The sequence below is a fragment of the Mesoplodon mirus genome (assembly GCF_964341445.2).
Source record: "Mesoplodon mirus genome assembly, chromosome: 2".
NCBI lineage: Eukaryota > Metazoa > Chordata > Mammalia > Artiodactyla > Ziphiidae > Mesoplodon > Mesoplodon mirus.
Window position 1 is genome coordinate 174,354,911 of NC_138977.1, and position 14,877 is coordinate 174,369,787.

General features: G+C 38.0%; 1 protein-coding gene across 3 annotated transcripts in view; it reads right to left on the bottom strand.

Annotated features, from left to right (window-relative positions):
- The window catches only part of PPARGC1A (PPARG coactivator 1 alpha), a gene marked incomplete at its 5' end in the record, with an annotated part of 309,032 nt that overhangs the window by 34,231 nt on the left and 259,924 nt on the right, over positions 1-14,877 (bottom strand). For all 3 annotated transcript variants that reach the window (XM_082603851.1, XM_082603852.1, XM_082603853.1), the window contains 3 exons: positions 3,640-3,844; positions 4,729-4,851; positions 7,281-7,475. In XM_082603851.1, coding sequence (XP_082459977.1) covers positions 3,640-3,844; positions 4,729-4,851; positions 7,281-7,475 — 523 coding nt within the window. The remainder of the gene's footprint in view (positions 1-3,639; positions 3,845-4,728; positions 4,852-7,280; positions 7,476-14,877) is intronic.

Here is a 14,877-nt window from a genome sequence, read left to right on the forward strand (position 1 = left end):
TCATTGAAAATTAAGTGAGAGATTATGGCAAATTGTGGACACTGACCCAGATAGTTTAAAAGGCCTTCAGATCCCCAAATCTGATAGACAACTAAAGGAAAACTACTGTTTATCAGTTGAGAGACCTATAGACTTGCAAAGAGAGCTCATCTACTTCTTTTTCTGCTTCCTAAATCTTACCCTCCTACAGGAGGCATTTCCCAGTTATGAAGGGTGGAGTAAGAATCTTCTCACTCCAAAATTTCAATTGCTTCTCCTTGGCAGTCTTGTCTTTTGAACAGAAGGAGGGGAAAACATGATGAGAAACATACTTGGGATATACGTCCACATATTATGTATATATATGCTTATCTATAAAGATATTTTTATATGTATGTAGATTTTGTCAATTTTTTCTCATTAAAATAACTACTTTCAAAAGGTCAAGAGGTAGTCATTTATGTAATGAAAATCGTGGACTTGAAACCAAAAAGGTCTTTAGAATAAACTTTCTTATTTTATGGATGAAAAACCTGAGACCTAAGATTCTGCATGATATTTCCAGGGCCATAAAACTAGTTACTGGCAGAGTCGGGCCCTGAATATGTTTTCTTTCCCCTATTATCAAAAGGAATTGCATTCAATAGATATTAAAGGAAATTAATCAACACCAGTAATTAAGGCCCTTTGAAATGTGAAAATACTATTTATGCCCAAATTAGGTTGAAATTAGGTACTTTACTTGGACAAATAGTATTTACATATACAAGTAGTATTTACATAGTATTTAATTTGTAGATTTAGATTTCATTTTTAAACAGTTGAATGGTTTATCATCTATCCAATGTGCATCTAGAAATATGCAGCTCATGCTGTCTTGTGCAAATTAGGTACATTGATTGATTGGCTTTTTCAGATATACCAAGAAATGAACTGATTTGACATTAACTTTTTAATATATCTGACATAATGAGCCTTTCAAAAAGAACACACTTATGAAGGAACTTTACCAACTTCTATGGTGCTCAACTAATAATTAAGATAACACATACAGGTTCTATACAAAATATCACCAGGTATGAATATGTGCTATGTTACACAATAATGTACATTGAAAATCAGTCACTGAAATTCCAGTTTTCAAGGTGTAGGATAGCCTATCTGGAATGCTCAAAGGAAGATCCCCCAAATTCTGATCATTGGGTAAAAGTAAGGCCTATGGCAATGGAAGGAAAGGAACAGACAGTGGTCATATTTCATGGGACAAAATGCAAACAGGAAATGAGGGCCACAGGAAGGGTACAGCTTCAAAGTGCATCCAGAATCTAATCCCAAAATAAGCCCACGTTCACAAAAACTACCACTAGAGGAGCTTTGATCTGGTTTACTGGAAGTTTAATCCACACTGTTCCAATGACTGGTAGACCAGAGGCCCTAAGATCCTTGAGGACAGGAATGAATCTTTTTCATGAAGATCATGATATCTTTGATGAATGACTGCATTAGTAAATGAATCAATAAATGAATTAATGGGACCATACAATTGCCAAAGTCCAGACCATTATCCTAGGGAAGTGAAAAGAACTGGACCCTACAATGGTACAGAGAGCACACGTGAAGCTCCATGCAAAAAAATGACAATAAGTTCAGTAAGGTAACCTCAAAAAATCCTCTTAGTTATTGTCTCTAATTGTTCATATATTTTCTACATTAAAATTTTGAATAATAATAATTTAAATAATCCCTAAAACGCAGCATTTATTTCCTGTTGGTTATTAACAGCCAGCCATGTTTGCATGTTTATTTTCTTTTAGACCTCTAGTAACTACAGGAATTTTTTTTTTTTTTGGTTGTTGTTGTTTAACAAGCTTTGTTCTATTCTGGGATATACTTTTGATGCCTCACCACAGATATATACCTTAAAAAACAAAACAAAACCTTACATACAGCAGGTTTTATCTAAAGTGTATGTCCTTCATAGGCCAATTTAGTTCTTCACCGCCATGGTTTGTAACAGATTACAATAATATTTAGTGGTACATGGATTGACAAAATTAATAAACCCTCAAAATCCAAAAGGACCAAGTAAAATTTAAAAAAAAAAAAAAAAAGACAAAAAAAAACCACTTTAAAACATGTGCTGCTGGACTAGGTTTACTGACTACAGGGTTCCAGCAAGTTTGGGGCTTCAAATTCAGCTCCAGAAAATGAACATATGACCAGGACCATGTGGGGAGTAGTCCAGTGAATTCTTCATTTAAGGTCACCCACTAGAATCCCACAGCATGTCTGGTTCTTCACTGAGAAAACTGTTCCAGTGCATGCATGTGAGAGGCCAATCAGGGTGCAGCAAACTGAGAGACTGTGGTCCATTTTGATAAATATATTTCCTTGAACTAACAGAAAGGCATGGACAGTGATTTTGAGATATCCACCAGGGAAAATCTAATTGAGAGCCAATTAAAAATATTAAAAGAATATGAAAATCCCAGGTTTATGGTGAGGTAGGGATGAGAGAGGGAAATTCAAAACACTGGAAAAGAAAAGATGTATTAAAAGCAGCAGCAACAGCATACCTGTATGAAATAATCATGGTTCAAAACAGGGATCAGGGGCTACCACTCTGCAGCTGGAAGGGGAATTGGGGAAACAAAAGGGAAAAAAAAAGAGGTGGATGTTTATAACTGCTATTTTAGAATGTGTCTACTTCCACTACAAAGCCAGAGGTACAGATAATGTGGAAGTTAAATATTTTAAAGCAACGGCAACTTTCTATGGGCTCTCGTTGGGCCTCTACAATTAGAATATTTTGAAGGAAGACAAAGAAAGAAAGGAAGGAAAGAAGGAAGGAAGGAAGGAAGGAAGAAAGGAAGAAAGAAAGAAAGAAAGAAAGAAAGAAAGAGAAAGAAAGAAAGAAAGAAAGAAAGAGAAAGAAAGAAGAAAGAAAATTTATCTTTGCTAAGAGAGACTTTCCCCAAATCACCCTGATCTGCCTCAGAAGTATCAGCCTTCTAGTATTGTATGGGGACAATAAAAATCACCCCAGATGTTTAGTGTAATAATATAAGCTTATATTTTTTAAATAGAAAGCAAATTTTTAAAATACCCAGGAATTTCCAAATCTTTATTTACAAAATAAAATTTGTGAGTATACCATGTAGTCTAAAACAAGAAGAATGCACATCATAAATGAGAGACTGCATAAATACTAGTTACTATTTCATAAGGGATAGACAGCAAGCAAATCAACAGTGCCTCATATTTTTTTTTCCATTATTGGAAGGGAAAAAATAAGAGCTCTTTCATGAATTGGCTAGCCCAGCTTGCTCAGAACTTCAGTTATCTCAGCAATTCAGAGATTCCTACAAACCTCATCTGATGTTGCAATTCCCTCTACACCACCCCTGGCTCCCCACCCGGCTAACATTTCAGGTGCCTTCTGGTGATTGTGAATTAGGCTGCACCTCAGCTAAATAGGGTATGTTCAACCTGTGTCCAAGGAAGGATTTTCTTCCCCCAGTTATCATAAAGTGCTGAGTTCTCTTTCAAGTGAGACACCGATGGAACAGAAGCCCGAAGATTGGGTATCCTCAGCCCAGTGCAGGCTTGCCCTGCCCTCCGCACCCTCACCCGCAGCTTGTGTTTGGGTCCACAGCCTACCTTGTAAATGTTGTGACTGAGATTGTGTGTGGACCTTCTTTTTGGAGGTGCCTTTGTCTCTGCTGCTGTTCCGGTTCTCTGTGGGTTTGGTGTGAGGAGGGTCATCATTTGTGGTCAGATACTTGAGAAGCTCCGAGCAGGGACGTCTTTGTGGCTTTTGCTGTTGACAAATGCTCTTCGCTTTATTGCTCCATGAATTCTCGGTCTTAAAAGCAAGGCATAAAGAAAGCTAAAATTGGTGAACTGAACCTTATCAGAATGGATATAGGTTTTCTGAAGAGATGAGATTTTCAATGAAGTGTTCAGTCTAAGTGTACTAGATCTATGAGCTGTGAATAATTGTTTGCAGAACAAGGAAAGAAAATTACATTTCAAATTCCTAAATGACATTTATGCAGCTTTTTATTTCATTTCTCCTACATTTCAATGTTCCTACTCAGCAACATGTAACTAACAAGACCCTACAGAGCCTCTACTGTGAGTAAAAAAAAAAAAAAAAAACCAAAAAAAACACGCCGGTTTAAACCTTAATTTGCCACTGATTGCCGGAGCCCAGTACTCACAATTCTCTTAAGTACCCCTTAACGCTCCGTTTTCACTCACAGTGAATGGCAAGACAAACATTGTTTAATACAGCCCGCTAACCGAATTATGTCATTGCCAGCATTCCATGCAATTAATGGCAGAGATAGATCTTTTGTGGTAATTCAAGAGCAATCTTTCTCAGGTTAGACAGCTGGCAAAATGGCAATCCAACATCTTAAAGTCACTCATAGATGATACCGGACTCTCAGCAAATTTTACTGTAGCCCACGCTGCTGCGTGTATTAATAAAGTAGGCAAGAAGTAACAGACAGTAGAACTTTCATTTCAATCGTCCAAAGACAAAGCGTTGATGAAATCTTCCTAGTTTAAGATAGCTAGAGTATTGCTTTTGGAAACCCATTTCGTAATCTGTTTCACCATTAGGAAGCCGCTGAAGGATTCCAGCTGAATTAACACATAGAAACCTATTGTTTATGTTATAGCTTTAAGCCAAAGTCCCTTGTGACTTCCCCTCCTGTATTAAAAAAAACTTTACATTTGTACCTTAACAACTGCAGGGTTTGTTCTGATCCTGTGATTATGGTTTGCATGGTTGTGGGTACTGAGGCCACTGCATTCATTATAACTTAGCTGAGTGTTGGCTGGTGCCAGTAAGAGCTTCTTAAGCTGGAAACATATCAAGGAAGAGAGAAAGTAAGAAACGTTAGGCATCTTTTCAGCATGAGAATAAGCTGTTGAAATTTTAAACTTTAAATTAATTAATTTTAATTACAAAAATGAATTCACTCTAATCATAGCACACCTTAGCACATTAGCACTAAGGAAACATTTTTTTTTTAATTTTTTTAATTTTTTATTTTTTGATTTATAACAAATTTAATCAGTTATACATATACATATGTTTCCATATCCCCTCCCTTTTGCGTCTCCCTCCCACCCTCCCTATCCCACCCCTCCAGGCGGTCACAGAGCACTGAGCTGATCTCCCTGTGCTATGCGGCTGCTTCCCACTAGCTATCTACCTTATGTTTGGTAATGTATATATGTCCATGCCGCTCTTTCACTTTGTCACAGCTTACCCTTCCCCCTCCCCATATCCTCAAGTCCATTCTCTAGTAGGTCTGTGTCTTTATTCCTATCTTACCCCTAGGTTCTTCATGACATTTTTTTTCCCTTAAATTCCATATATATGTGTTAGCATACAGTATTTGTCTTTCTCTTTCTGACTTACTTCACTCTGTATGACAGACTCTAGGTCTATCCACCTCATTACAAATAGCTCAATTTCATTTCTTTTTATGGCTGAGTAATATTCCATTGTATATATGTGCCACATCTTCTTTATCCATTCATCCGATGATGGACACTTAGGTTGTTTCCATCTCCGGGCTATTGTAAATAGGGCTGCTATGAACATTTTGGTACATTTTTAAAAAGTAAGAAAAAGTTTGGCATTACACTACAAACTGTGAAAGTGTTACCTTCTCCTACATTTGAGACTTAGTAGTATCTACCTTAATTTTTCTTTTAGATAAAGTAAGCCAGAAGAATCTTCCTAAAAGGATTTCCAAATACCTATGAGGTGAGAAAAGCTGCTTTACTAAATGAAGACTAGGGGATTTGGGGGTGGGGGGGTTGGGGGTGTATACATTTCCCCCTCAATAACCCAAATGAATCAAGGGGCAATAAAGAAAATATTCTGTGATGTTTTGAATCATGTTTCACAATCAAGTGTAAAACACTACTGATTCAAATAATATTTTGGATAAAAGAGTGGCTTTCACTAAAAAGAATTTTTAAGTAGGTAGAGTCCTGGCCTGTAGACCAAGAGATCTGGGTTCTGGCTTAGGCAAAGCATTTCCTCTCTTTTGACCTCTTTCTCTTCATTTGACTTGCTGGCCTTCCAGGAACTCCCTGATGGGATATGTAGTATGACTCTGAGTCAACAGTCCCTCCCAACTGAAACCACTGTGTGGATGAAAATCATTGGGTATCCATGTAAAGAAATCAGAGTCTTAGGCAGCAAAGCCAATGACACTGGCACATGGAAAAATTGGGGAATACATATGTCACCACTGCTTATGAGATATTCTCCTCTAAACCAGAAATCTCAAACTGCAAAGGCATATAAGTAGGGTCTCCATAGGTTTACATGGAATGCTTTTAACATATAGAAACTTAGAGACGGGAGAGAAACAACACCTAAACGGCAGGCCAAAGCACACTATTAAAGTTTGCAGGATGGCATTCCATAATTTACATTGCGTGCTTTTACATCAGATTTATGGCAAATGACAAATGGCTACCATAGCTGAGAAGGTAAACTGTGTCTTAGAACTAATAAAATCCTGGTCGAGTACTGCACTGAAAAGAAAATTCACTCTTCATTGCCAATAAATCTACTCTTCATTGCCTACCATAAATTTAGGTAACTTAGGTGGCAAATGTGCTATTATTTTCCAGTCTTCCTAAGAATTATGGATCCAAAGCCTTGAAATACTGCATACTCTTTGATCTACCTTCTATTTCTAAAATAGTATGCATGAGAATAAAACTACAAATATGTCAATTATCATACAACTTATGATGGTGAAAAAAATAGGAAAAAGACTAAATATCCCCACCATAAGGGATTGCTTAATAAATTAGTTCATCTCCAAATAATAAAATACTATGCAACCATTCAAAATTATGCATCTATTTAAAATTCACGAACATGTTCATGATATATCTTAAAACAAGAGATTTCAATAGTTTTTGATACTAGAGATTATTTGAAATTACAGGTGAAGTTTTTGTCTATTCTCTTTAGTTGTCTACATTTTCTAAGTTTCTAACCATAAACATCAATAATACTAAGATATAAAAACCTACAAAAGGTAGTTTTAAAAAACTGCAGTGAGACCACATGAAGACTGTATTATCAACATTTTTCAACACAGAATCACAGAATTTGCAACTCTGAGTGTGCTGGGGGATTATTTTGGCATCAGTCTAAATGAAAAATCCAAACCTTATTGTTACTACATCATACCCACGCAGCGGGTAGCCAGAGGCAACTCCAATTCCTGTTAAACAGTAGGAAGGGTTCTTACCAGAGACGGCTCTTCTGTCTCCTGAGGCGGAGGGGTGCCATCAGGCATGGAGGAAGGACTAGCCTCATTCTCGGTGGTCACATCTCCATCTGTCAGTGCATCAAATGAGGGCAATCCGTCTTCATCCACAGGGAGACTGTCCAGTGTCTCTGTGAGGACTGCTAGCAAGTTTGCCTCATTCTCTTCATCTATCTTCTGCAAAAAACAGTAAAACAGAAGAAGTCATGAGTTAGTTCACATTGGGAGATGAGTCATCTATTAATCAGCATAGACTGAATATGTTTACCCAAATGAGTACGCGATACATGAAATTTGGAACATCCGTGTCAGAACACAAGATCACGTCTTCCTTAAATTCCAAATCCTCTTTGGTCTGAATCACGCAATCAATTAATACCTTTAGTGTACCAATCTCTGCTTGTTGAGCTGTCCAATTTAGCTATTTATTGTGTCGGTGTTAACACTGCTAAATACGATTCTGTCTTAGTCACAGTCATTTTCTGTATATTTCTGTCTTGTTTCCTTAACTAAAAGAGAAGATTTAGAGAATCTCGGGGCTTGAGAGCATTTTAATTATCATCTATTGCATCTTCAGATATAGTGTTTCAATCTCCTGTACAGCATACCCACCAAAATGTTTAGATAACCCTCTGTTTGAACACCACCACAAACTGAAACTATACCAAGAAGAACTATACACTTCCATGGTTTCAATTATAGTCTCATCACTGAACACTCCACAGCCATTTATTTCTCTCCCTGACATCTCTCCCAACTTTAGTCATAAATCTATAACTGCCTACTGGACATTTCTACCTGATAAGAGCTCCCTCATCTCAAAATCCAAACTTAGGACCTTTCGTGGAAAAACAAAAACAAAAACAAAAACAAAAAACTTGCTGTTTCTCTTGACTTTCTGGGTTTAGATAACAATTCTTCAGACCCTAAACTCTGGAACCACCTTGAGTCCTCTGTACCTGGCCAGTCACTAAGTAGAGCCTTACTTTGTAACATCTCTTGAATGCATTCATTTCTTGTGACCAGGGGTACTTTCTAGGACAACGTCGCCTCTAACGGGGGCTCTTGCAAACATGGTTTAACTCATTTTCCTACCTGCCACACTCATTTCCACCAACACATCCTTGGAAAGCTCATCTTCAGTTATTCACTGCACAAATATTTTTGAACACCTACTGTATGTCAGGGCCATGCTAACTGTTGGAGACAAAAGGAGAAACAAGACAAAACTCTGCCCCTCTGAGAACCCACCAGGGGAAGGAAAGAATCTGTAAACAATTTATTAGAAAAGAGAATATTAATTTATTTCAGCACTCTGTAAAAGAAAACTCAAGATCTTCCAAACTGGAGCTTATACCCCTTGTCTATAGGTCAATGTGCTATATTCTTATGTACCTGGGCAGCCAATGCCAATGCTGGGCATACAGTAGACAGCCATTGATTACTTGCTCAATAATTCATTGATCTGCATTTTTTTACCTAAAATATATGTTGTGTAAATCACTTTCTTTTCCTTCTTTTAGCACTTCACGTTGTCCAATCTGACCTGTTTCATGAGTCATTTTTTTAAGTTCTGTACGCTATGACATTAACAATATCAGCTAAATTATCCCACGCAGATTCTATTACAAAATATACCTAAGCTGCTGACATCTAACAAAGTCAGCAGTGCCACACTTCCTTTCTCTCTAGCACTGAACTCCAGTTAATTGACCTGACAAAATTACAAGAATCACAGAATAAGACAGCTAATCAGAAAATCAAATTGTGTTACTAGAGAAATTAGGCAGGCATTTATCATGTATACATTTTATTTTCACATAAATATTGCTTTCCCTCCTTACTGATGATTCTCCATCCAGGAGTAAAACTATGAACGTCTTTCTGTTTTAGATTCAAGAAGGCAAGAAAAGCCATAGATACTCATGGTAGACTTTATTAGGCACTTTTAACATTTGTTTCCATCTCCCTAATGGCCCTGTACTTGCTCTTGTGAGTCAAGTGGTTTGGGGAACCCAGTGTGGAGTAAAAATTCTAGGAGTTTTTAGACTCTAGTGCAGGTGGTAAATCCTAATGAGAAGGGGTGAAATGTTAACTTCAACATTGCACCACTTCTTTCCATAAATTGGTCAATCCTTTAAAAATCCAAATTGCTCAATTCAATAACAAGACTTTATTAAGCATCCCCCTCACCCTCAACTCTTCTGGACTCTATTCATGTAACCTTAATAATAAAGATACTGAAATAATTTGCTCCTATTTTCTGCAGAGGATCATAATCTGGTATCCAAAGATACCAATCTCTCCCTTTTAATTTTGATTTCGATTCTCCCACGTACCAAAAACCAAATTCAGGTTATTAAAGTATTCTGAATAAAAGTTATATTTAAATGAAATATATATTATTTTAAATCATTTCAAAATCATCTCAAAATCTTAAAATCAGATTCACACTAATATAAGTATCCCCATATTCCCTAATAAATATAATCTTTGAAAATGTCTCAAGCACACACATGCATGCTTACACACATACATGCACACACACACACACAAGCACACGCACAAGCACTTTCAATAAGTTGGACATTTTTTCCAGGTATCCCAGTTTTCAGAAAGGCTTACTTCACTGTTCAAAAAGAGCTCAGGAAAAATAGTTAAGCATGTTTACCAGTAAATGAGTAATTTTGTTTACTCCAATTTAAATTTTGCATTTGGCTTCCCAGAAATACTACAAGCCCCTATTTGCTTTCAATCACATAATACAATAGTGTCTTAGTTCTATCCCTAGTGTAAACAAATGATGATAATTCCAATCAAGTCAAAATGACAAAGAACACTTAAATTAACTAGTTTTCTTCAGTTCCTTTAATAAGCCTGGGTGAGTGTACACCAAATACAATGGCAGAAATACTGGAGCTTGATAATGTCATAATTAATTTACAAGACCTGATTAAACCACCAACTATTTAAAGTCTCCTCTCTCCTGAAACCACCATGGGGGGGGAGGGTTTGTGGAATGGAAGACTGGCATTGTGTGTGTGGGGGGAGGGGGATGGGAGGGGGAGGGAGGAGGGGAGGGGAGGGGAGGGGGAGGGGAGGGGGAGGGAGGAGGGGAGGGGAGGGGGAGGGGAGGGGAGGGGAAGGGGGAGGCTGGTCTTAAATCAGTATGGAACAGTGGGACTGTAATAATTATTTACAGGCAGTGTCCATTAGAAATAATTATTAAACCTTTTTATTATCATCCTTGTATATGTGTGACTCAGAGAGGTGCTCTAAGACCATTTGTTTTAATAAAGTTGCTCTTGAATTAAGGTAGAAATGAATGCTATGATTTCAAAATCTCTGTTTTCCTTTGTCATAGCATACTGGGAAGAAAGTTTGATGACACTTCTGTATTGAAGCTCAACAGATATTCGTACATGTAAAGTTGAGTGCACACTGTCCCTCATTCTGACAATTTCAATTAATTTGGCATGAGTTTCAACAATCGAACACCCCAGAGAAGGCAACGCATGTGACCAAAAGAACTCAAACAATTAATGTCACTTTCCATTATTGCTTTGGTCCCAATTTACAGAGCAAATAAATGAAAGTCGCTGCAGACAAAGCCCACTGGCCTACTAACACGTGTCTGTTCACAGGGCATGGAAATACATGAGTCAGGAAAAATGCCATTGCAAGATAACCTTTCCAAGACTTGCCTCTGATACTGCTCTCTAATTGTTCAAAATAACTGTTTTTATAAAAATATACTAATTAGCTCCATGTAAGTTAGGAAAAGAAAAGCAGAGCGGTGAAAAAGAGAGAGCAGATCACCAACTGGGTGGTGATCTACAGCTACACAAACAGCTCAGTCTCCTCTGGGGGCAGAAAGGCAGAAGTAAGGTTCAGAAGCAGACAAGGAACATTTCCATGTGGAGCTCTGTGGCTATCGAGCCGCATTTCCCACGATGGTTTTCAACTTCGGCCTCTCCTTACATAAAGGAAGTCCGCTGCTATTCTTCTGACCTAAATAAAGGTCCTTGTGACGGTAACACTTCAATCTCTAAGGGCTCTCCAGGAATAAAGAAGGCATAGCAACAAAAACTCACTCAAGGTGTAAAGAATTTCCAGTGATAGATACACATACACATACATGTATACTAACAAACCACAATTTAGAATGTGCAACAAATCGGACGCCATATCATGTCCTTAATAAACGATAGTTCAGAACAGTCAATAAAACCAGAAGATCCATTCCCTCTCTTTGGAACTGTCGGGTCCCTATATGAATTGCACTAAGTGTGATATAATTCAAAAGGTACAGTTGAAGGAAGGTAGATTCTGCCCCTTCACACACCCCAAGTCACCTCAAGATTGAAATTTGGGATCCAGTGTATCATATCTGGGCCTTGTTCCTTTGTGAGAAGTTGGCAAAAGGATCTTCCAACCAGTTACACATGGTGGGGTAGACAATGCATTCAACTCACCCAAATGCACACAGAGTGAATAAATCCACTAAATTAAGGAGGAGGTGAGGGACTCTGAGATGCTGACGCCTGAAGGGAGAAACACAGAGTGCAAAACTGCATGAGGTATCCCAAAGATTTTTAATGCAGACTATTCTGGAAGGTCCATGCCCTGCTTATGATAGTAATTTTTTCCACATCTTGTAGAATTGCAATTATACTCTGCATCCCCAGATTCTTACACTCGCTTGATCTCTGTTTGATAAAAATAGTTTAATAGCCATTTAATCACAGCTTCATTATCTTAGCTCTCTTAATGCGAATTAGGCCAGGAGAATTCGTGCTTCCTCATTAGTCAAATCATCAATAAGGAGGAAATAGTGGGGTCTTCTTATCATTCATTAATCAGTTTCAATACCTTAGGGGCTGTTTACTCTGAAATCAATCTGTGTGAGAGGCCACTTAACCTCTCTGAGCCTCTATTTTTTTACTTTGTAAAATTTTGAGTTGTTATCTCCCGAATTCCTATTACAGAATTTTTCTGCACTCATGAGTAATAAGGAGGAAAAAAAAGAGTTGATAAAAGCCCGAGAATTCTTAAAGAAGGTGCTCAATAAACATCTCCTGTATATGCCCATCATCTTGATTACCTGTATTTGAACTTCATTCTTTGAGCACGTTCTACCCCCGACTCTTAGCACTGGGCCAGCTTCCTCCCAAATTCCCAGCATGCCTTGGGCTTCCTTCTTGCCCCATCCTGCTGATTTGGAAGCAGCTAATGAAGACAAAATTAACTCCTACTTTAAGTGAGGCCTAATTAAGAAGGGAATTCTGCTAGAGTAACATCTGGTAATGTATTCTGAAGCCAAATATAAATGACATTTTTGGATTATCCACTATATTGGATTATTTGTTCCAAGAGACCCCATCAGGAGTTGAAATAAATAAATAAGAAAGTGAATTTTATGATAGATTCAGGGGCTCATATAAGGAATACAATTGATCATAGGTGTCCCTTTCCTGAATCACCATATATAAAGTGCTGTACCACTGTTTCATGCACGAAAAGGCAAAAAATGTTTGCATGTATCAAGGTTGGTTTTGATGTATAAAGTTTGATTCAAGATTTGCAAGAAGGGCTTCCCTTGTGGCGCAGTGGTTGAGAGTCCGCCTGCCGATGCAGAGGACGCGGGTTCGTTCCCCGGTCCGGGAAGATCCCGCATGCCGCTGAGCGGCTGGGCCCGTGAACCATGGCCACTGGGCCTGCGCGTCCAGAGCCTGTGCTCCACAACGGGAGAGGCCACAACAGTGAGAGGCCCGTGTACCACAAAAAAAAAAAAAAAAAAAAAAAATTTGTAAGAAGCTGAATTCAAAATAAAGAAAACATTTTTCTTCTGAAATGAAATTAAAAATAACAATTCAGATTAAACTCCTGAAGTAGAATTTGAGGTTTTTAGTTTTTGTAAAAACCATTTTAATGAGGACAGATAACACTTCACTAATTGTTTCTTGCACATGTCTGCTCTGAGTAGTCTGAGTCTTTGCTGAAGAGGTTGTTAAATATTTTGAATACTACTTTCAAACAATTCTTTTTCCTTCTTTCTTCTCTTTCTCTCCTTGAATGCTCTACAATCCACTGTGGTTTTTCTTGTTTTGCTTCCACCCAGGCATGGGTAACAACAGCATGTCTGTCCACCTTCTCACACTCCAAATCGGGCAGAATCCCCACATGGCACTTCTTATAGGTTGCTAACTCCTACCTCATTCCATAGGAAGAGTCTCTAAAACACTCCACTAACTTTTTGCTTAGCATATGAAATAAAGGGCTTTGAAAATGGAATGGTCACTTGAAGGCAGAAAAAAAAAACAACTTAAGAAATCTCAAGCATATATGTCCAGCAGAAAAATAATCAAGACAATAATATATACATCATATCACACATTTCTTATAAAAAATACTTTTTCATCTATTCATTTCTTACAAATACCCCAAAAGTTAGCTTATCCCTCTATTTTATTCCCAGGAGAGATACAATGAGTACATTAGGCGCCACTGTATTTGCCCTGTCAGATACCAGAGTTGCTGGTTGTACGATATAGTGGCTAACAGAAAGAACACAAATTTAAATTTCACTGTCTAGGCAACTCCCCATGAAACTACAGGCTACTTAAAATATCATGTACGTAAATGTGTCTACACACATCACACCCCTCAACACATATAAGTCTGCATTTCAAGGCATTATTTAAAACAGAATCTACGTATACGTGCATCTCAATCTCTTGAGTGAATTCTAAAAATTCAATTGTCATTGACTGTGTAAGTGTATAATCAGTGCATGTATTTTTCCTCCCAGTTATCCACTCTAACTGAAGAAAGCAATGAACAAAAACTGAAGATAACTCCTGCAAAATTAAAATAAGGATCAAGCGGAAATAAATACAAGCAAAACTGAAGGAGTCCTTCCATAGATATATTTACCTGTGGGAGTCCATTTACTTCCTGTTAATACTTAACGCTCCTATTTAAGCAGGCATAAAATTTAGGTTCACATCTGTCCTTAGGTTCTGTACTAACTTATTAGCTTATATCACACACTCATGAGTTAATAAGCATGTCCTGAACATATGGAGTTCATTATTCTGAAGAGGTCACATGAGCCAAAAGTGTAAATACAGAAGTTCAAGAGAAAGGCCTAAGAAAATCCTGGTTGATGCCCTCAAAATGAGCTAGTTAAGGGGTGGGTGGGAGAGATGTTTCATGTCTACTCCTCACACTGTATAGAGGAAGCAACTGGGTTGTGCCATCAAACAGGAGGCTTAATAGACCTGAAAAGAGCCAGTAAGGCATTCCATTTGTCCTCAAGTTTAAACCAAGAGAGAAACTGGGCAGGTTATAAGAACACCAGACTGGAAGTCAAGAGAATGGATCCTAGTCCCATTTGGACCACCAGCTATCTGTATGGCTTAAGTCAAACAACTCAATTCCGGCTGCCCTGCACATGCCAGAATGATCATTCTATAGGCTCCCAACTGGCTTCCTGTTTTCACCCTTGCCACTTGCCACCCCATCCCAATAGTCCATTCTCAACCCAGAAGACAGTGGTCCTGATAAAACTTGAGTC